At 43.2% G+C, this 23,316-nt stretch overlaps 3 protein-coding genes across 4 annotated transcripts; 2 read left to right on the top strand and 1 right to left on the bottom strand.

The window, feature by feature from the left end:
- The first annotated feature begins 1 nt into the window (after position 1).
- On the top strand, positions 2–17,304 carry WBP11 (WW domain binding protein 11). Of its 2 annotated transcripts, none has more exons than XM_053251395.1 (12): positions 2–354; positions 756–858; positions 2,717–2,748; positions 4,018–4,111; positions 5,046–5,242; positions 6,121–6,254; positions 8,090–8,289; positions 9,191–9,382; positions 9,972–10,073; positions 13,802–14,110; positions 14,828–15,010; positions 16,278–17,304. In XM_053251395.1, the coding sequence occupies exons 2-12, from the start codon at positions 795–797 to the stop codon at positions 16,694–16,696; spliced, it is 1,926 nt and encodes a 641-aa protein (XP_053107370.1). In that variant the 5' UTR covers positions 2–354; positions 756–794; the 3' UTR covers positions 16,697–17,304. The 2 variants fall into 2 exon arrangements, with proteins under 2 accessions (XP_053107370.1, XP_053107371.1); XM_053251396.1 differs by having other exon boundaries at positions 2–300.
- A 1,761-nt stretch (positions 17,305–19,065) lies between these two features.
- Positions 19,066–20,710, bottom strand: LOC128325724 (histone H3). Its single transcript, XM_053251414.1, has one exon. It carries the CDS (start codon positions 19,524–19,526, stop codon positions 19,116–19,118), a length of 411 nt encoding a protein of 136 aa, XP_053107389.1. The 5' UTR covers positions 19,527–20,710; the 3' UTR covers positions 19,066–19,115.
- Positions 20,711–20,984: 274 nt separating this feature from the next.
- LOC128325723 (histone H1-like) lies at positions 20,985–22,682 on the top strand. The gene has a single exon (XM_053251413.1). It carries the CDS (start codon positions 21,604–21,606, stop codon positions 22,252–22,254), a length of 651 nt encoding a protein of 216 aa, XP_053107388.1. The 5' UTR covers positions 20,985–21,603; the 3' UTR covers positions 22,255–22,682.
- Positions 22,683–23,316: the final 634 nt, after the last annotated feature.

Raw genomic sequence — 23,316 nt, forward strand, 5'->3', positions numbered from 1 at the left:
AGTTCAAGCTAAACGCCGTTCCGGTTTTCCTGTAGCTCTATGGTCGTTGCTCCGAGTTCACTTCGCGCGGCTTTCCAAGATGGCGACGAGCCCGGGAGCTTTAGGAAAGCGGCTTTTGTAGGCCCCCTTCTCTCCCATTCTTTTTTGAGGCTAGGAGGGCTCCCTGTGTGCACAATCTGGCTGTCTCACATCACGAACCTCGACTGAGTCCGATCTGTCGAGAATAATTCTTACCGCGTGAGTTTGCTCGATCGCCCACTCTGCTTGATGCACCCGGCCTTAGCGCCAGACCACGCAAGGGTGAGTTGCGGAACGAAAAGCCGCCTCCGGTGATATTTAAGGGAAAAAATTCAGGTTGGTTTTGATTTGTATTTTGATGGGTGTGAACTGCTGGGGTTGTGGTTGTGCTGTGTTGTAGGTATAGGCATGTGTGGCCTGAAGATACAGTGTCCTGATCCTATGCAAATGAAATACTGTATTGTGAATCGCCAGCCACAGGATAACAACTTAAAGGAGACACACAAAACAGAATATAAGACCGAGACCTTAAAAGTAGCACACTGTGACCATTGTAAACTATCATGCCAGTTTGCCTTCAAGGGGTTTCAGATTATGTTGACCTGTGTTCTAAAGAGGGTGGTGCTTTTGGTTAAGGAACTGACCGTTCCAATACCTTGGGAAAGAGGGGAAATAAAAGTACATATTCTGTGTTAATCTTGACATCATGCTGAATTAATGTTTTTCTGGTAATCTAGTTTTGTTCAGTGGAGCAGTGAAGGACACAAACAATCAAAATGGGGCGAAGGTCGACATCTTCCACCAAGAGTGGAAAGTTCATGAATCCCACAGACCAAGCTCGTAAGTGTCCAGAAAGTTTTTTAAAGGTAGTAGGGGATTTGTGGGAGATATGTGGTTTAAAGATTGTAGTGTATCTCATACTTAATGCTGCACACTGTTTTCACTTGGCACTAAACAATGTTAATAAAGAAAATGTTAGCTTTATAGAAATAGAAATTAGAGTGTTAGTGTCAAATGGATTTTTCTGGTAAACTTTGGAGAATTGCTTTGGATCAGATTCTGGTAGTTTTGGTAAAACAAAAGTATAAAATAACTTTCTATAAATTCTGTAGATGATACAAATGGTATTCATAATATATCATAATATGTTTGTTTATTGAGAAAAGTGAAGATTGCTTTTCAGCAAAAAACTTTCTCAAAGTGGTTTATGTAGTAAAACAATAAGATGGTTCTCTTTCCCAAAGGGACTTGCTCACAATCTAGAAAGAAACACAAAGGAGACACCAGCAACTGCTGCTGGGTTGAATTAGGGCAATTGGTCTCTCCCTGCTAAATACACGAAAGCAACCTCTTTAAAAGGTGCCGCTTAACCTGGTTAGGGTTTTAGAAAGCAATTCGGATGACCAGGGTCACGTATGGTTTCTTATAGGTGAGTCAATGTGTATTTTTATCCATTGTCAGCTTGCTCTAAGCTGACTGTGTTTACGGGAGTCAACTTGCTTTCAGATTTCAAAATGCTCAGCCCACTTTCTTGAACATATAGTTCTGAGAAAAGGTGGTGTAACTAACTGTCCACGGCAGGCAAGACAATACTTTCAGATGGCATGTAATCAGGCCTTTGGGCTCAGACTCTCTAACTGGGCAGGTGCTGTAACCATACTTTGAATACCAGTCCTGTATCAATCAAATAATAATTGATTGTAACTGATAAATTAAGCAACTTCAAAACAGACATATACCCATGGTGAGCATTGATGTTTGTTGCAAAAGTTGCAGCAAAAATGGCAACTGCTATAAAGGCAATATGGGACACATGGATACATGGATGTCGGAATGAGATATCAAAAGTATTGTACTGAGAAATATGTGGTTTGGGCTGTAAATGGAACTCTTGTGATTACTGCTGAAATGCTGCATCCAACTCTGGCTGCATTCTGAAGAGTAAGATTAATTAGAAAAGATGTTTGCTAAAAACCCATGCTTTGATTCAGATGTAGGCTGGCTAGGAAATTGAGGGTGGTAAGAGGCTCTAATAGAGATGACATAAGAATAACATAAGTTGGAAGTTGTTATAAAAGCAGTATAGCTTTCTGACCAATGATTTAAAATGGGAACAAAATGCTGTCATTGGTAGTGAATTATGCATCTTGCACTGCTTAAGCAAGGCGAAGGTCCACTTCAAAGTGCTCAAAGCAGTTTCCATAGAAAAGTAAATAAGATGAATAAAAAAAGATATATTTCTAAAAAGATCCTTTAGGCAAATATAAATCACATAAGCCCAGGAAAGGATCACCAGTCACTCACCTTTTCTTCTAATCTACATGAATGTCTGCTTACTACAAAGCAAGGGTGGGAAAACCTGACCCTCCAGCTGTTTTGGGACTACAACTCCTAGCATCCCCAGCTGCAGTTTATTGTTGCTGGGAATATGGGAGTTGTAGTTCAACAACAGCTGGAGGGTCAAGTTTGCCCACTCCTGCTCTAGAATCCAGTAGAATATGGTAGGATAAAAATCTGGCTTTCAGGTTTTCAAGCTTTTGAGATGCAGCAAGGCTTATCCTTAATTTAGACTGCTATATGTCCCATTGATTTCCATGACACTTAGTTCCTAGTAAGTATGCTTAGAATTGCAACCAGATGCTTACAGATACTGGGTCTGAAATGGAGTTGCCTTTTCAGATTGTTTGTATCTTTGCAGGCAAGGAGGCCCGGAAGAGAGAGCTGAAGAAGGTGAGATATTATTGCTTTACTAGTAAGCATGGGTTGGCAGTCATGTACTGCTGTGTGTGATATTCCTAACTTAAATGGGGTCTAGATAATATATTGCCTGCATAACTTGCTAATTAGCTTACATGCCTTTTTCCTACGTTAAAAAAAAAATGTTGGCCCAATACAGGTATCACATTCTGGGTACATAAACCATGGTTGTTGAATAGAGGACACTCATTATTCACTAAGGCAATTTAAATACACAAAACTGCAAACACTAATGGTACCTTAATCCTAACCCAGTTAATTACTATATTAGACAAGACAGTTAAATAGATTGGTTCAGATGTCGCATTCCCAGTGCAACAGATCGGTTTATTAGATTATGAATGTGCCATATGCACATGCACTCCATCCTTCCCCTACCACACACCTGGTTTACCAGAAGGCTTCCTGTTTTGTCAAACCACATTTTGCCAAGTCGCCCAAACTGGGAACCGTTTGACTTGAACATTGTTTACAAACCAGGATTCCAAATCAGGATCAACTCTGGTTTGTAGGGAGCATTCAAACCACAAACAGGAAATCCTCTAGAAAACCAGGTGTGTGGTAGGGAGAGGATGGTGTGCATGAGCATTCATAAGATACCATTCATAAAACCATTAATGTTTTGTGTTTTTAAGTTGCCTTAGTGAATAATGAATGCCATCTATTCTGTCAGCACAAATATATTTGTATAATTTGACCAATGAAACAGATACAGTAAGAAGCAAATACTATTAAAAAATCTCACAAAGCTTTGAGAACTGTATACAGTATGTGAAGACAGTATATGTTAAATGTGATTTACACAATGTCTTTAAAATGTGAGTGAAAAATTGCAGAATCAGTTTTGTTCTGGGCGGCACTATCAAGGCAGTGTGCGTACACATGTATTTAGAGTGGGGCCTTCCTGATTCAACCTGAGCAGGATCTAAAATTAACAAGAGTGGACATCCAAAAACTTGTGAGTGTGTGCACGCCTTAGAGGAAACACTGCTCCCGATGTTGCTGACCTACAACTCCCATCATCCCCAGCCACAATAAATTGTAGCTGGGGATGATGGGAGTCGATGTTTAGCAACAGCTGTTGTACTACAGGTTGAGAACCCTGATCTGAGCTAGTTCAGAAGATATGAGAGCCACAATAAGAAGATGTCATACAGTTTGCTAGGCTTATTCTATATCTGGCCCACCTAATGAAATCTCCCCGCCCCCCATGACTGTTCTTTTTTCTTTTGGTGACTTCAGAACAAGAAGCAACGCATGATGGTACGAGCAGCAGTGCTAAAGATGAAGGATCCCAAGCAAATCATTCGGGACATGGAAAAACTTGATGAGATGGGTGCGTTGGAATGAATATCATTGTTGGATGGTAGGGAGAAGCAGCAGATGGGACAAACTGGGTCTGTAGCATTCAGAGACTAGATAGAGGGTAGGCAACATTGGCTCTCCAGCTGTTGCTGAACTACATCGTCCCCAGCTGCAATAAATTGCAGCTCAGAATGATGGGAGTTGTAGTTCAGCAACAGCTGTGAGTTAAGGTTGTCTGTCCCTGGACTAGAAGAATAAATTAGTCAAACATCATCGGATATCATGTTATGTGTTGGGGGAAGGGAGACTGAGTATAGCAAAGTGGCTGAATTATTTAAAGCATTGGTAACTGTGAGTTATAAGCCACCTAATGGCACAGTGGGAAATGACTTGACTAGCAAGCCAGATGTTGCTGAACATAAGAACAGCCATGCTGGATCAGGCCCAAGGCCCATCTAGTCCAGCATCCTGTTTCACACAGTGGCCTGCCAGATGCTGGTTTGAATCCCCACTGGTATGTTTCTCAGACTATTGGAAACACCTATATCGGGCAGCAGCGATATAGGAAGATGCTGAAAGGCATCATCTCATACTGTGCGGGAGAAGGCAAGGGTAAAACCGCTCCTGTATTCTGTCAAAGACAACCACAAGACTCTGTGGTTGCCAGGTGTCGACACCGACTCAATGGCACGCTTTACTTTAAATGTGAGTTATATTCTTATTGTTCATCCTGAATAAGTCTCATTGAATTTAATGGGACTTAGTTGTGATTAACTTGTCCTAATTGATTTCAGTGATGCTTAGTGAAGATCCAGTTTCTTAGGATACAACCTTTTTTTGCAAGGACGGTGGATTATTTGGACCTTTTGTAGGAATTAGTAGATGGAAGATGCTTAGCACTTAAATCTTTTTTTTTTTTCTTGCACCTTGATTTGGTTGTCCGAATCCTCCTGTTATTGGGTCAGAATTTAACCCAGTCCAGCAACCACAACTCAATGAGAAGGTGCTGAAGGACAAGCGCAAGAAACTACGTGAGACTTTTGAGCGTATCCTGCGGCTGTATGAAAAGGAGAATCCAGACATCTACAAGGAGTTGCGCAAGCTAGAGGTGGAATATGAGCAGAAGAGATCTCAACTCAGTCAATACTTTGATGCTGTAAAGGTATGTATTCTCCTCACTTTTGAATTGTATGGGCTTAATTTAGCTTTTATCCTTTGATAATGTGTGGACATTGCAAGTTCAGTTCCTGCTTCTCAACTCTTCCATGTTAAGTTCATGGTGCTTATGCCCGGTTCACTTGTGTAAATGCCTTGTGGTTTGCATTTGAGAGGCAGCCCCATGTGGCAAGTTGACTGTCTGAAGCAGATTCCCATGTAGTCTGATCAGAATTAGAGCTCCCAACCACCACCCCCTGCTTTGAGGTGAGGAAGTTTCAATGAAACTCATTGAATGGTAGACATTGCTGGGACTGCTTTTCTGCATGATGTTCCCTCTCCACACAGTTGTGTTAAAGACCCATTCTCTTCTTTGCTTGTACAAACTGGGCCTTAGTGGGAAAATAAACTGTTAAGTGTGCCATTGGCTACTTGTTATGTACTTGGGCTCTGGAAGGCATGTTAGAGCTTATGCTTTAAAAATCTTTGAGGTTGGTTATTAAGAGTATTTACACACTACTTGCTCAGAGTGCTTCACATTATCTCAGTAACGACCAATATAGGCCCATTATATTATTCCTATATGTCAGCCTCAGTTTCTCAGCTGTGGAATACTGACATCCCTTTGGCTTTCTGTTGTAGCTTTCATTTTCTGGACCTGTATGACCAGTATTAATAGGGATACAGCATCTGAAGTCCTTTACTGACTTGATTTATTTGTTTATTATTTCTCTGTGTAAACTGCCCTGAGCCATTTTTGGAAGGGTGGTATAGAAATTGAATAAATAAATAATAGATATATGTATCGGTGTCCTACACAAAAAAGAATAATGCACATTGTTGCCTCTTGATGTTTAGCCTAAGTGGTATCTTAATTTCTCACAGAATGCTCAACATGTGGAAGTGGAGAGCATCCCTCTGCCAGATATGCCTCATGCCCCCTCCAACATCCTCATTCAGGACATCCCTCTGCCTGGAGCCCAGCCTCCTTCTATTCTCAAAAAGACATCAGCCTATGGGTAAGAAGGGAGCGTACTGGAGAGGTCAGAAATACCTAATGGGTCATGGTGTGTGGATTAGGCTTCTAAGTGTGATGTACTGTTGAGTGGAGTTCTGTTCTGGTTGCTTCTCTTTTACTTGTGGTTTTACAGTTGCCAACAACAGGCTTAGCACAGGTGGCCAACCTGAGGCTCTTCAGCTGTGTTTGAATTAGAACTCAGTTGTGGCTGGGGATTATGGGAGTTGTAGTCCAACAGCTAGAGAGCCTTAGGTTGGACACCCCGTTCTGCAATGTGTGTATTTGTTGGCTGCTTTTTGTCCATACAGTGGAGATAGTGATTCTCAAACTGGGTTAAGGCACAAGAAGTAGACTACTACACCTCTTAAGTGTGTGTGTGTGTGTGTGTGTGTGTGTGTGCGCGCGCGCGCACATGCATGTTGCAGGAAGGCATTCTAAGATGACTGAACTTGGCAGTAGATGCAAGCTGGGGCACAAGCAGTGACCCTAGAGGCAGATTGAGTTGAGGTTGTGCTTAGCCTTTTCCCCTTGCTGTGAAGATTTTTTTGCCAGAGGGGAATAATGTTAACCACAGCCCACCTAAGGTGACAGTTAGTATAGTGGTCACCAGATCTGAAGGAACCGGGGCAAAAGATCAGCTAGTGCTGCATTGGATCCAACTCCGCAGAGTGGACTAGCAATGAAGCATGAGGCAAGCTCAGAAGCCTCTCCTCTGCTCAAAGTTCAGAGTTTCTTTTCTGTATTGTTACTTCCTTTATCTACTCTAAGCTGTTGTGAGTAGGAGTAAGAGAAGGCTTCTGGAGCAGGCAAAGGGTTAATAGATAGGCCGAGAACAAAGACAGTGCTTTGACTGGGAGTATTATTGCGGAACAGGATCGTATGCCTGCTGTAGTAATTGTATCTATTTGCATTAAAAAAAAAAAAAAAAGTTTGTGCCGCTTACAGCTTCTGCAGGGAACCTACTGAAAACTGACCATGCCCTTTTGACTGGCACATCCATTAAAGAGGCTGACAAACAGTTTGTTCCCTGTGTGGAGTGTGGCCACACATAAGAGAGATTCTGTGGCCTCTATATTAGACTGTAAGGTACAAAGCGGCCCTCTGTTGATGTTTCTCTGTTTCTGAGGTGTTTAGTTTACAGAGCATATTTTGCTTTCTCTTGAGCCTCACTTGAAACCTTTCTTCTTTGAATCTTTTATAAGCAACTACTATTGCTGCTGCCATTTTCACCTGTTTTGATTACTTTCATTTGAATTCAGCTGTCAACCTTTTGAACACAGCCAGCATCTTGCTTTGTAAAAGTGTTTAGTTAGAGAACAGAAAATGGGGAGGGCTGCATTATAATTTTAATTCAGTGGATAGCATGCAAAACATACTGCTGTTGGCGAAAGATGCTCTCTCTGAGCTCCCCCAAAAAGCAAAGATTGAGGCACCTTTGGCCACAGCATGTGCTGTAGTGTGAGGGACTGCAAAGGAAAGGGAGGGAACCACTAGCAGAGGCACTGCCCCACTTGTGATTTCTGAACATTTTCCCCATGCCTTTGCTGAAGGTCCCTTGACCCTCACCTTTTTTAGGGACTTGGGGAGCTTTTAGTGGAGATGAGAGGGTGGATAAGGTGCCTTGCTCTGCACGTGCATCAGCAGTTATCTAGATGCTGCCCAATAGATCTTAAGGACCAAATCAAGCATTATCTAAACACATGTCCATTACCAAAGCCATCACATCTCATTAAGGAAATTCTTCACCAAACTCTCTGTGTTGTAGCATGCCTTGGGGGAAGCAGGGAGAAACTTAGAACATCCTTAATGCTGTACATCTCAAAACCTTATTTCTAGGCCACCCGTCCGGCCTGTTTCTGTACTTCCGCCTCCAGGACACGGGGTTCCTCGCTTACCCCCAGGCAGGAAGCCTCCTGGACCTCCACCAGGACCACCTCCACCTCAGGTCTTGCAGATGTATGGTCGTAAAGTAGGCTTCACCCTAGAAACAGTCACTCGGAGAAGAGAAGAGGAGGTGTCTTATAGTCCAGAGACAGGTAAATGGCTTTCACCACCTTCCAATGTTACCACTGCATGGGAAAAAAATTATTGTACAGAAAGCTGCGTCTTGTAGAAAAGTTCGACATTTTCTGGCCATTTTGTATGTTCTCTGTCCTTCTCCTTCTTGTATGTTTTAAGAGATGAACCTAGAGAAATAGTTTCAAAAGCACAGACATATTTTGAGGAGAAAACTCAAGACGTTTTGGATTACATGTACAAGGTGTTGTACATGTAATGACCAAAAAGATGGTCTCCAAGAGAAATTCCAAAATCAAGTAAAGCTACCTAGGGAACAACTATTGGAGCATGGAGGAGGCATATGAGATCTTTGTGTACATGACAGTATATGTGCTTTTCATGGTCTGTTTTACTTGATATTTTAAAATGTTGCCCGCTCCCTTGGGAGGAAAGAAACTATTTAGAAAATATTTCTTTTTACCATCTTATAGTTATGTAAATAAAATTTCTGAATTTTATGTGACTGCTTTGACATCACACATACTGAATAACAAACTACTTGAATGGTGTGCTTGTGATGGAAGAAAGTAACCATCCAAGAAATAAAGGGTGCATTCAAAGCACCAGTGAATGTTGATGCAAGTATTGTGTATCTGTTGATACAGATAGCTATATTTATGCTTCTAGCCAATAGACAGTAACTAAAATGCTCACTGGTATTTCATAATGGTTGCTGTGTTTTCCCACCTGTCTCGATAATGAAATTGCTTTCTTCTGCCATGCATGCAGGTATTGTACCTTACGTAGCAGAGAGCTGGACCTGAAGTTTTAGTTTTTCTTGTATTAGAAGCTTGATGCCTCCATACACCAAAACCAAACTAAATATATTGCATGTTGTGTTAGTTTTCTGGGTGGCTTCATGTTGTTTGTACTTCTCAGGTCCACGAGGACATGATGATGAGGCTTCCAGTACCAGTGAAGATGAGGGGTATCCTGAGGACATGGATCAGGACAAGCATGATGATACCACTGATGACAGTGATAGCGACAGGACTGATGTGGACAGTGAAGGGGAAGAGTTCCTGCATCATGAAGATGGTGTTGAGAGGGAGGGTGAAGACAAAAAATCTAGTAAGCTGTTTCAGAAAGTACTTGTACTGTACAATAGCTCTGCTTCATCCCAAATAGTCATAGCTGTTTTCCAATGCTCTGTGTTTGCGCAGAAACAGAGAACAAGTGTTGAATAGAAATTTGCTTTGTCCACGAACATCTCGATCACTCATTAAGTTCATTCTGTAGAATACTTTTCATCATCTATTTGTAATGCTGGTAGAGTGGCATGAGACATTATTTTCTTTTAAAATAAAGCATGCACTTTGTTCTTGACCCATCTGATGACATGTAATTGAACATTATAGGATTGTTATGTTGGCAGAATTGTAATGTCAGTATCTGTTTTTGCTGCTTTGAGACAGCACTGTCATATTTCAGTCATTTTGCGTTTTGTGGAAGAAATGATTTTCAGCAATGTGAAATTGAGAAGATAGCATTTTGCTCATCTATAAAACTCATCTTTAGCCTTGACGGTAGATAACTGCTGCTTCTCTGAATTGCAAAATGGAATAGCCTACTTCTCAGGTTATTAGATATTTTAAGGCATTCTGAATGAAATCATGATTAAATGCAAAAAGCTTAACTCCTGACTTGTGTACTTTCGCAGGTCATAGTGTGAGGTTTGCTGACATGCCTGGAAAGTCACGAAAGAAGAAAAAGAACATGAAAGAGCTTACTCCACTTCAGGCTATGATGCTGCGAATGGCTGGTAAAAAAGTCTTGATTTTCACACACTCCTCTTCTTTATTTCTAGTTGCAAACAATAGACGCCAGCTTGTCCAGAATTAACTCTCAAATTATTTGTAAGCTATGTGTTTCATTTAGGATCTAGTCTCTGCCTTCTAAGCAGCAGTTGGCATGATCGATCCATTAATACTTCAGCTGATTGTGATAAAATATGATAAAATAAAGCAGTGCTTCCTACATTGTAGTTTGAATGCAAAATATGCAGATTACTGCATTTGCAAACCGCTGGCTGTCAGTCTAGGCTTGCTTTCCATCTTCATCTTTTAACAAAGTTCACATCTTTTCTTGAGTCTAGTCATAGGAAAGTGGATGTGAATGTACTTTCCAAAGACTATTTAGGTTGAAAAAGCCCATAAGTTCTTGTGTTTGTGACTTACAAAATAGCAACACCTGAGGATCATTGCTATTGAACAGGGTTTCCCAGCTTTGGGTCCACAGATGTTGCTGGACTACAGCTCCCATCATCCCCAGTCAAAATGGCCAAAGGGAGTTGTAGTCCAACAACTGAGGACTGAAGGTTGGGAACCCCTCTAGAAGGTTAAATGGAACTTCAAACTTGGAAGGTACTCTTGAAGCAGAATTTGCCATTTGAAGCATTCTTAAGCTTAGAACTAAGTTCATGGTTAACTTTGGTGGCAGTGGGAGGCCTTGTCAACATAGACACAATAAAATCCTGAAAATCTTAGCCTTTATTTTAAAACATACTAGCCCTTGGCCATTGTGGAATCAAACATAAAATATTAGGACTGTTTTTCTAGAATGATTCCATTAGAAAAAAACATGTCCTCGCAATTTTTCTTGAATTGTAAGTACATGTCTTTCATTTTAAGGAAACAATTTGAGCACTTTTTGTGAAATGAATGTTGGGGTTCTTGCTTCAAAGATTAGTCTTACAATGTGCAGTACCAGAAGCTCTACACCCATCAGCTAACCCTGCCCTGGGGTTCATCATGTGTCCATGATTTCTATCAAGTTTTGTTTGTTCATAGACAGTAGTGCTATTCAGACATTTCCCTCCCCAAACAGCTCACAGTTACCACTCCAAAAGCGGGTAGGAAGGTTCCGCCCTGGAGCTGTCACTTAACCCTTCGCTCCAGCTGCTTAAACTTATAGCAACAGTTGTCTGTAGAGGAACCCGCTGTAACCGTGAGGGAAGGCAATGCCACGATCAGCAACAGGGAGAGATCTGGGCTGCCAATTGGGGAGGATAATTTCTGAATGAGGCTTTTATCTGGTTCAAATTGTGAAGGTGACTTTCACCTCCAAGGTTAGGCATGCTCTCTGTTTTTAAGAACAAGCCCTTCCCAGTAGAGGGTTTGGTTTAAGAAGAGACTCGTAGTGGGTAAATGGATATTCTTACTTATACATGTAGTCAGTCCCTTTTCTGGTTGCTGTTCTTGTGCTTCGGTAGGAAAGGCCCTACTTTTGTGATGTGGGTTTATCAGGAAATTTTGAATTGGAAAATTTCCCAGAAAAAAAAATCCCATGCAAATTGCATGAGTTTTTTTCTCAGAAAACTCCACTGTGCAGATTTTCTTGATAGCCTAAATATATTTGTGATCTGATTTGGAACTTTATTTGTAGTGATGTGAGGTGCTTAATGCCCAGGTTTTCTGTGGGAAAACATTTCACCTCACTTCACGACAAATAAAATGCCAAATCAGATCACAGACTTATTTAGGACATTGAGAAAATCTGCATTTGGTCCAAACAAATTTTCCCTTCTGTGTTTGAGTCTTGCCTATGCATAATAATTGGAGTAGGCTATCCTCTTATTTCACTTAAGCTAAACAAATTAAGACATGTGGAGTTACTGTTGCCTCTTGAGCAGTGGGTTTCTTACTAGATGTGAATGGCTCATAGGAAGAGCTTTTTATGTGCTACATAAGAGCTTGGTGGAACAGCCTCATTTTAGGATCTGATGACATGCATTCCAGTCTTGCAGCCTGTTCTTTGTGCTTAATGCCCGTTCAGTTAGGACTTGCACAAGGCATGCATGCTTATACAGGCATTCTCTGAAGCAAAGTGCCTTTTTTATTTCATGCATAACAACTGTGTGGGAGTCCAGCGCTAGTGGGACTATGACACAGAGAGGAGTTTATGCTTTCCCCTTGCACTGTTTTCCTGCTGAAAATCACCTCCCAAAAGTGACTATTTATTTCATTCATTTCTATACCACCCAGTCCAATACGGTTCAGGGAGGTTCACAGTCAAAAGTAAAAACAATTTAAAAATTACTAGCTGACCCTGCACAGAGCATCTGTGTGCTCTTTGGGGCTGGCGGTTACCTCTTCTCCCCCCACCTCCTGCCCCAGTCTCCGCTTCCGGGCCCAGCCGCCTCTCCTCCCCACCGCCACTTCTGCCCCCCCTCCTGGGCCTTGCCTCTGTGTCCAGGCCAGGCCCGCCACGGCGGCGGCAACCAATCCTCCTGGGTGCACGTCAGCCAATCAGGCGTGTCCGCCACCCAGCCAATCAGCTGGGTGCTGGGACGCACATTCCAAGGCACACTCAGGAGAATTAGATATATATAGATAACCTGAACCTCATTTAAAACTATCTAAACACTTTTAAAAGCCAAACTGAAAAAAATAGTATTTATGGTTCTTTTGAATACATTTAAAGGGAAAGTTGTGCGTAAAGTGTGCGTCGAGTTGATTTTGACTCCTGGTGCCCACAGAGCCCTGTCGTTTTCTTTGGTAGAATACAGGAGGGGTTTACCATTGCCACCTCCTGCACAGTATGAGATGATGCCTTTCAGCATCTTCCTATATCGCTGCTGCCCAACATAGTACCAGCGGGGGATTCGAACTGGCAACCTTTGGCTTGTTAGTCAAGCATTTCCCTGCTGCGCCACTTAAGGTGAGTGCTTAGAGATGATAAACCTCATGTTTCCTCATACCTGCAGGATATTTCTGCTTTTGGGAAAGTAACTGCTTCAGAAGGGTGAGATTCAGTGGGAAAATAGTGCAGAGGAAAGAGTTGGCCTTCCCTTCCCCATGTGCCAAGGCTCCGCTCAACCTTGGGCTCCCCCACAACTGTGTTTAATGAAATAAGAGGCACTTCCAGTTTGGAAGCAGGTCTCTCTAGCAAGCTTTTGCATGCATATCTAGTTTGATCTTTAGTGGGACTCTAGTGATATGCAAGGCTGAGTGCAGTTTGGCATCCGTTGACTCTTTTTTAAGCCTTTCCTTAAGGAAAGTAAGCATATGAGATCACCCAGCTGTGTGTGTGTCCTCGTCCCATCAACTTCACAATACCTGGATTGATTTGAACCAAATTTGGTGCAGTTGTAGGGACACCTCTACAGCATAGTTTGGGATGATGTAATCCACCACAATGCAAGATGGCAGATGTGTGAACATTTGAGGTGCAAGTGGGCTAACTTGTGAACCGCCTAACTGATTTGAACCAAATTTGGAACAGCTGTAGCAACACATAGGGACACCTCAGTGGTGTAGTTTGTGATGATGTCATCCACCCCAATTCAAGATGAGACACATGAATGTTTGAAGTGCAAGTGGGAACCAATTTCAACCAAATTTACTACAGTTCTAGTGACACATAGAGACACCTCAATGAAGTTAGTCTGCTTTTCTGGATACTACAGATCATTCTAGTAAAATTCCAGTTAGTGTGCCTTTTTCAGCCCTTGGATTCTATAAAGACGGGCCTTGCATTCTTTCTCTGCAGGTCAGGAAATTCCTGAGGGAGGCAAAGAGATAGAAGAATATTCTGAAGAAGAAGACGATGATGATGAAGATGACTCGGATGCTGAAGAAACACAGCAGCAGCAAAGCACAGAAGAGTCCCACACAGAGACGGCATCTTCAGCTGCCTCGCAAACGGCCCAGCCACAGCAGCAACCACCACCTCAGCCTGTTCCTCCCACACAAATTCAGGCACCTCCCATGCCTGGGCCACCTCCTCTTGGGCCACCTCCAGCACCACCCTTGAGGCCTCCAGGGCCACCTACTGGCCTTCCTCCTGGTCCTCCTCCAGGTGAGCACTTGATTAAATGCAAGGAATCCCATCCTTATCCCTAGGGGCCCCATGTGGGGATCGTGAAAATGAGCAGTCTTTAACTTAACGGACTTGGCAGTAGAGGCTTCCTTCCACATGAATGTTGCAAGGGTGGAGGACGGGTCTGTCAGTGGCTATTAGCCGGTGACTAGGCCATCTCCAGCCTTTGGAGTCAAGTTGCCTCTAAATACCAGTTGTAGGGGAGCAACAACAAGACAGAGGGCATGCCCTCACTTCTTGCCTGTGGATTTCTCAGAGGCATCTGGTGGGCCGTGCGAAACAGGATGCTGGACTAGATAGGCCTTCAACCTGATCCAGCAGGGCATGTTCTTAAGGGTGACGCTTTTTCTCATGAGGATGGAATTTAGTCTTGATGGTTACTAAACCACCTAGCAAGCTTGGCAACAAAAGAGGAATTGAGGGGAAGCTACTTGGTTGCTAGTTGCCTTGAATATGTATCTTTGACACTTGTAAATGCAAGGGTGCTTTTTTCCCTTCTAGATCAGAGTAAGTCCTTAAATTAAATGGATTTTAGTCACCATTGTTATAGGCTGGAGTAATTGTCTAGAAGCAGTGTTTTTTTGTTTTTTTTAAAAAAAGCTTTCTGAGTTAAACGAAGCACAAATTGGTAGAGGGCAATAAAGAACCACTATTTCCAGGACGAATCTAAAATGGCTTTGTGTAAATGCTTTTCAGGTGCTCCACCATTCCTCAGGCCGCCTGGGTTGCCTGGACTGCGTGGGCCTCTGCCACGGCTTTTGCCTCCAGGACCTCCCCCTGGCCGCCCTCCTGGTCCTCCACCTGGCCCACCTCCAGGTCTGCCACCTGGCCCACCCCCAAGGGGACCTCCACCTCGTCTACCACCCCCAGCCCCTCCAGGTAATGTGTGTGTGTGTGTGTGTGTGTGTGTGTGTGTGTGTTTAATAAAACTTCCCCCTGCTTTTTGTCAAAACTCAGAGCTACTTACAACTAAAATCTACTAAACCAAAATTTACAAGAAACAAGATAATACAATACAGATAAACAAGCCATAACATATACTGGTAGGCCACCTCCTGTCTCAGAAGCAGGATGCCTCTGCATACCAGTTGCTGGGTAGTAACAGCAGGAGAAAGGGCATGCCCTCAACTCCCGTCTGTGGTTTCCAGTGGCATCGGGTGGGCCATTGTGTGAAACAGGATGCTGGACTAGATGGGCCTTGGGCATGATCCAGCAGGGCTGTTCTTATGCAGTCTAGCAGCCAAAACATAAATACTAAATATCATAACTGAAAGAGCAAGCCTTACTGAACAGAAATGTCTTTAATTTCTTTCTAAAGACAGCAGGTGACAGATCAAGCCCAGTCTCTCTAGGAAAGGTAATTCCATAACTTTGGGACCACACCTGTTATAACTTTAGTTGTGTGTGGTGGGGTGAGTGGGTGGGGGAGAATCTCTCCAGCGATGCTTAAGCTAAGTGATAGGATACAAAGTAAAGAAATGGAATCAAATGGCAAACATTCCGCCTGAAGTAGGGCAGACTATGCCCACTTGACTACATACTGTTGATGAATCTCAGTAGCACAAGACTTATTTTTTTTATTTATTATTAGAATTTTTATACTGCCCTTCCAAAAGGCTTACATTAAAACACCATTAAAATCAATTAACAATTAAAACAAAAATTATAAACTGCATAAAATAATAATTAACAATTAAAACATAAAACACCAATTAAATAGCCAAAACAGTTTAAAAATACGTTTTACAAAGCTGAGAAAGCTTGGTTGAAGAGATGTGTTTTCAGAATTGCCAGAGATGGGGAGGCTCGTATCTTAGTAGGGAGTGCATTCCACAATCTTGGGGCAGCAGCTGAGAAGGCCCGTCTCTGTGTAGCCAGCAGAAGATGGTAATTTGCTGTAGCTGATGCTTGAGTATAACCATGAAAGTTGAAATAACTTCACTGGGATATAAGAGGTTAGAAATTTATCAACTATTACACACTTTCTGAAAGTTCACAGGTGCGTGTGCACATATACATATCCGCACACAAACTTTGAATAGAGCATGAGCTTATGCTGAGTGGGGCTAGGGAAACATTTGCTATCACCTGAGATTTCTTGCTTGCCCATAAAGATCAGAGGGGTAACTTTTTTTTTCTTATGCAGGTATTCCCCCTCCTCGTCCAGGCATGCTGCGTCCTCCATTGGTACCTCCCCCAGGGCTGTTCCCACCAGCTCCCATTCCAAATCCTGGAGTGCTGAGTGCTCCCCCCAGCTTGATCCAACGCCACAAGGCGGATGATACCAGTGCGGCCACTATTGAGAAGAAAGCCACCGCAACTATCAGTGCCAAGCCCCAGATTACCAATCCTAAAGCCGAGATCACCCGCTTCGTGCCCACGGCCTTGCGGGTACGTCGAGAGAATAAGGGGACAGCTACCTCTACGCAGAGGAAACCTGACAATGAACCTTCTGTTCAGATAACCAAAGTGACTCCTAAGGCTGGCTCTTCTGCCCCCATCTCAGTGCAGACCAAGGATGATGTGTATGAAGCCTTCATGAAGGAGATGGAAGGGCTACTGTGACCATGTGTTCCCACTTTACTTTTTATTGCTGTTTTGATGAGATCAGGCTACTCTGTTAGGGGCAGGGGTTCCATGTTATAGTGGCATCCGGTGGAAAGAGCTCCTCCTTTCTGGCAAGGAATAGTCTCCCATCCCAGTTAACTTATGACCTAACTTAGAGTAGAGAGATCACTGCAGCTAGTGGAAGAGGGGACACAATCACCCTAGTGGAAGTTTAGGAGCATGCACTCTCCTGGGTGGCCGCTGCCATTTTGAAGTGGTGTCTCTGCTCCCATGGAAAAATCTCTTGTGTCATGAATTATTTTTTTTGGTTGAAGAGAGGAATAAATTTGAGGAACCAGAAGATGTTGGTGAATAGTATTTCCTACAAATATACCTGACCATCTGGTTTTTATGTTCTGTTTTGGTGGCTTTATGTAAATATTTTGTAATGCTGTTTTTAGTTGATTGAGATTACTTGGTTACACACTGTCTTAGAGGAGACCAGGCAACTCTTTGCATATATGATATGCAGAAGCCTTGCACCCTGTATGTTCTGCAGTCACCTTGGTGGACAGGAAGAAATATCATTGTCTTATGAAACAGAATAAATATTTGATGTACTAACACTTTTTGTGATTTCACATTCTACATATAAAATGCAAATATTAACTACATAGTAAATACATATTCAAGTCTGGACATCCTGCGTACTAAATGCATAGTAAATTGTTGCATGCAATTTGTTTCTCAAGCCCTTAAAGAACTTCATATCTGCAAGAAAGATGTGGGGAGGGAATGAAGGGAAATAGAAATTTTAATCTGGGGATGAGGTGGTTTCCATGTACAATCTATGGAATAGTGACCATGGGGAGAGATGCACAAAGCCCTAAAATCTGTCCTTTCTTAATATGATAGGCATCTATGTGTATTCAGACTTTTCTCTACAACCACTGAGGACTAGAAACTTGAGCATTTTTCCTTTTAAAATGTGAGGTAACAAATAAATCTACCAGTGTACATCAAATCACAAAGAGATGAAAATATGTAGTCCTGTCTGCTGAGAAGACTTGGAAATGAGTATCTGTTTACCTAAACAGAGCTATGTTTGGATACAGTAGCATGTTGCTTGGACTGAGGTATGGGAAAGAAGGTCAGGGTCACAGAAGGAAGATGGGATGGCTGTAGCAAGGATAGAAATGGTTGAAGGGATTGTAAATCCTGTCTATCCTATCCTGCCTGTATCTCTCCCCCTGCCCAAATAAGTCTGAGAAAAGCTGTTCCTCGGTTTGGAAAGAGGCATGCATATAGGGATGACAGACTAGTACTATTGTTTCTCTTTTTTATTACTGTGTTTACTCTCCGCAGCAAAGTCAATGTGTCCATAGAGGACACAAATTAACAAAATTAAATGCCTTTTGTCCTTTAAAGTTTAAGCCCAACATATTTAGACTCCCTATTACCATTTTGGAAATCCAAAACACCCTCTTAATGGAACTCTGTATCTGGCTTTTAGTTGGCAAGAACCAAGAGAGATGTTCTGCAAAATACTCAGGCTTGCATTTTGGCAAGTCTGTGGTGAGGGACTTTCATTGAGAGCAGTTGCTCCTAAGGTTTGGGGTCAAACTGCAGAAAACACACCAAAGACCTTGACCAATACCAGTGAATGGAGGTGAAAGAATGAAAAGAGACAGGCTACCTTCACCAAGGAGCATCATTAGCTAGGCAATATTGGTGGGTCTAGCTGCAGAGTGCTCTTAAGTCTATGCAGAGAATAAGTGAGAAAATGAACCACTTGAACCCTCTTGAGTTAGTCTAGGATTTAGAAGTATTTTCCTGTAATACTACAGGAAATAGCAATTTTCTGTATTGGAGAATAGTTAACAGGTTTCCTGGCAAACTAGCTTGAAACAGCTCAGTGGCTGATCCACCTATAGGTCAAAATCTAGGGTCTGCGGCCCCATGGTGTTGCTTGGGCCCCATCTGTGTGTATATTAACTGATAAGGACCAGTGAGCTGGTTTGAAAGACACCCAGTTATCCTACTTTAAAGAAGTGGCGGGGAATGGATCAGCATTCAAGACGGGGGAACCATCTTACTGGCTATTTTGTGTGTGTCATTTAAATATGTAAGCTCGGGACAAGAAGTTATATGGAAGATGAAGTTAGATCTGATACGCCGGCTACTTAAGCGCTGTAGGTTAAAAATGGAAAGTAGAGAAGTGCTTGAAAAGTTAGCCCAGTTAAAATCTGCATCCACCCCCCGCCCCCAAAATAAGGATGCTTAGGTCTAGGAAGAGGCTGGCATACACGAGGGTAGTTTAGTTTAAGGAGAACCTTGGACAAACACTAGCAAAGAAACCATCGCCAGCTCTCCCCCGTGAGAAAGTGGTGGCTCTGAAAAGAGCCTTTGGGTTGAATTGAGTAGCAGCAGGCCAGAGCTAAGCCCTCTCGCCACGGATCCGCCGCGCCAGCTGGATGTCCTTCGGCATGATGGTCACCCTCTTGGCGTGGATGGCGCACAGGTTGGTGTCCTCGAACAGCCCCACCAGGTAAGCCTCGCTGGCCTCCTGCAACGCCATCACGGCCGAGCTCTGGAAGCGCAAGTCGGTCTTGAAGTCTTGGGCGATCTCACGCACCAGGCGCTGGAAAGGCAGCTTGCGGATCAGCAGCTCCGTCGACTTCTGGTAGCGGCGGATTTCTCGCAAGGCAACCGTGCCCGGGCGGTAGCGATGGGGCTTCTTCACTCCGCCGGTGGCAGGAGCGCTCTTGCGAGCCGCTTTCGTGGCCAGCTGCTTGCGGGGCGCCTTCCCGCCGGTGGACTTGCGAGCGGTTTGCTTTGTCCTAGCCATCCTTTTTTATCTTCTTGCACACACTTCCAGCAACCGTCAGGAAGAAACAGGTTGACTAGAGAGAGGTCGAAAAAGCTTGCAGTACAATTTATAGTCCGTCGCGCTCTCTGATTGGCTGAGTTCAGGAAACCAACTCTCATTGGAGAATTTCCAGATTTAAAAACTCGCGCTTACGGACTGACGGACGCGAAGCGGGCAGCTGTCTCTTTTTCTCCTTCTGGTGCTGGGGTTTGTGTGGTTTCGCTACAGTCTCCTATTAAAGTCGACTCGTCAGTTTTAGATTTTTGTGCTCTGTAGTACATAACATATTGTTTGAGCCTCAAACACAGAGCATCTCAAGCTTTGAGGGTCTCTTTTCCTTGTAACTTTGTTGTTTCCCGAACCTCATGCTGAGCTTTCATAAAACATCTATCTGTATGAGGTTTCTCTTGGTAAGTGTTTATTTTCTCTGAAACTTGTTAACCCCTTATTTGGAGTTAATACATCACTTCACACCGAAATACCAAAAGATACTGGTATTCATTCACACCGAAATACCAAAGCTTACACTCCCTTTTCCTGTTTTCCACTTAAGAGTCAATGCGGTGTAGTGGTTAGGTTGCTAAAAAACAAGCAACAACCCAAATTCGAATTCGTACTGAGTCATGACACTGACTAACTTTGGGCTAGTCACGTACTCAGCTTTACCTACGTCACAGGGTTGTTGTGGGGATGAAAGGGGGAGCAGCAGATCTGAGCTTCCTAGAAAAAGGACAGAATAAAAATATAATGCATGTAAAATTTCACTCGTCCCATTTTAGGAAAAAGATGAATACAAGTCCAGTCAGAATAAATTGCTTTAAAATCCAATTAATTTTTATGTGGAGGCTTTTAAAGAGTTTTCTATTGCTTCCAACGGATCTTGCAAGATAATCCTACACGTTTATTCGGAGTGGATCTCATTGAGTTCAATGGAATTTACTCCCCAGTAAATGTTCATAGGAATGCAGTCTTAAATTTGGGTGGCCCGTGCATGGTTACTTTCAAATAAGTTGCACTGAGTTTAATGGGCTTACTCCCCAGTAAGTGAGCACAGGATTGTAGCCTTAAAGAGTTTCTCGTTTTTCACATCAGTTTAAACTGTATGGCCATGAGGAGCAAATGGATCGATACAATTAAGTTTTCACACTAAGCAGTACTTAATTTGTTGAAATGTTCTATAGCAGCGAGGTCTCATATGAAGTCAAAGTGCAGTCTTGAGTCCAACCTCTGCTCTTAAAGGCTTTGCCCTAAAAAGCTTTATGCTTCATTATTCTTAGTAGAATGATATCCCAATTCTTCATAGAGCTGTAAGGTGTCCTAATAGGGAAGTCATTGTTTAATGTTGTAGTTTGGAAATCGATTAACCACTGAATAAACATTTTATTTCCAGAATCTTACAATGTTTATAGACCACATTAGCCTTCTGGCTAGTGTATACGTTCTTAACGTATTGAATATTGTATTAAAATACTATATTCTTTGGAGTTGGCTGGGGCTTGGCTGATTAGCAATGGTGAATCCACTTTGTGGAAGTCTGTGTTACCTCTGTTTACTTGAAAGCCTTTCACACTGAAGATATTAGCATAAATAACTCACAACATGTTCTGACACAGAGATAACTGTCTGAAGATTTGATCTGTACAGTTTTTCTGGTATTCTTGAAAATCGCATAGCTTTAATTTACAAAGAAAAACAAAAGTTTCGCTGTTACGAGGTCTTCCCACCTTCTGCAGTCGGGGATTAGGAGCTCTTTTAAAAGCGATATATTTTGTTTTGCCGCTTGAAAAAATAAATGCAGGAAAACCACTTCTTGCTCTTTTGTTTGGCTAAAATAGTAGATTGTTTGGTAGCCGCTATTATGAAAAAATTACAATTTATTAACTCAAAAGAAACACAAACTGAGTGGTCGGAAGAGTCCTTTCTGCCTGGCAGCGGGGCGGGTTCTACAGCGGACCAATCACGAGGCACCACTTCTCTATAAATAAACAGCGGCTGACCTACTTGGGTTCACATCACTTTTCTCCGTTGGCGATTATTTTGTGTGTTCTCGGCAATCATGTCTGAAACCGCGCCGGCTGTTGCAGTTGCGGCTGCAAGTCCTGTGGTGGCTTCCAAGCCTCCGGCTAAAAAGGCGAAGAAGGCAGGAGCCTCCAAAGCCCGCAAGGCTTCGGGTCCCAGCGTCACTGAGCAGATCACCAAGGCAGTGGCTGCCTCGAAGGAGCGCAAAGGAGTTTCCCTGGCTGCTCTTAAGAAAACGCTGGCTGCCGGCGGCTATGATGTGGAGAAGAACAACAGCCGCATCAAGCTTGGCCTCAAGAGCCTGGTGACCAAAGGCACTCTGGTGCACACGAAGGGCATTGGCGCCTCGGGGTCCTTCAAGCTGGGCAAGAAGTCGGGCGAAGGCAAAGAGAAGGCGCCCAAGAAGAAGGCGGTGCGAGCCAAGAAGCCTGTGGCCAAGAAGCCCGCCAGTGCCGTCAAGAAGCCCAAGAAAGCCGTGGCTGCCAAAAAGAGCCCCAAGAAGCCGAAGAAGCCTGCTGCCGCCGCGAAAAAGGCCGCCAAGAGTCCTAAGAAGTCGAAGCCTGTTAAGCCCAAGAAGGTCGCCAAGAGCCCGGCCAAAGCAAAGGCGGTGAAGCCCAAGACAGCCAAGCCCAAGGCTGCCAAGCCGAAAGCGGCAAAGGCGAAGAAGGCAGCGCCGAAGAAAAAGTAAACATGAGGCGCCTGCTCTTTCAAAACAAACCCCCAAAGGCTCTTTTAAGAGCCACCCACTTGATCAAAAAAAGAGCTGTCACACGTCCTCTCTGGAGGAAGGGGAGCCTTAATAGGGGCGGAAGTCACTGGGCAAGCGGTCCCTAGCCTAGTTGGCTTGCAGGTAGCTGGTATGTCGATTAAAAATAAAAACCCTTTAGATCTCCCCAACACACACACGCACCCCAACCCCTCATATCTTCCTAGTATATTAGCCTCAGAACTACACAGCTTGGTTCCGATTTGAATTAAAGGTTTCTCTTCTACAATGGTGGGCGGGCGCGGAGTACTAAACTGAGTGAACCGAACGGGGGAGAAGCGTATTCGCCAAGAGCAAGCTGATTCAAAGACACTCTGTTGCAGAGAAATAGTTACTTTTAGCCCAAATCGCCATTCTCAAATTGAGATTTTGAATAAAACCAAACTAGAAAGATTACCCCAGTAAATTGGAAGGTTTGCTCCTCTTGATTATTCAGGAACAATACCTCCCTTCTGCCCAGCTATTCCATGGGATATTTACAAACAAAACTGTAATTTTATATACATTTTCACTTTGGAGCATTTCATAGAACCCAGTGGGACCGATTCCTGAGTACGTATGCGTAGGCTCGGGCTTCAGTTTGTTTATTCGGAGATAATTTCGCTCCATATCCCAAGCATTAAAACAATTATCTGTATGCATTTTGGACCTTTTGCCGCGAGCGTATGTGCACGTTTAGCCGCTCAAGTTTTTCAAAACGTACTGGATAATTCTTGGTCCCGCAGATTGAAAAGAACTGAACTACGTATGGGTGGAGCACTACGAGGGGACGTCTTTCTCAAAGCTAGAGTGTATGTACGGAAGCTCCATTCAGTTCAGTGAGACTTAGTTTCAACTAGATGTGCCTTAGGCCTTCAGTTTAGAGCAAAATAGAAAGTAGCTGTTTATTCTGGAGAGAGACTCTGTAAAGCACTTTTAAATTTGTTTTTCGTGAATGAATATTGGCGTCTGCCTGGTTTAAGCGCTCGGGATCTTCAATCCGTG

The sequence above is a fragment of the Hemicordylus capensis genome, chromosome 5, assembly GCF_027244095.1.
Source record: "Hemicordylus capensis ecotype Gifberg chromosome 5, rHemCap1.1.pri, whole genome shotgun sequence".
Taxonomy (NCBI): Eukaryota; Metazoa; Chordata; class Lepidosauria; order Squamata; family Cordylidae; genus Hemicordylus; species Hemicordylus capensis.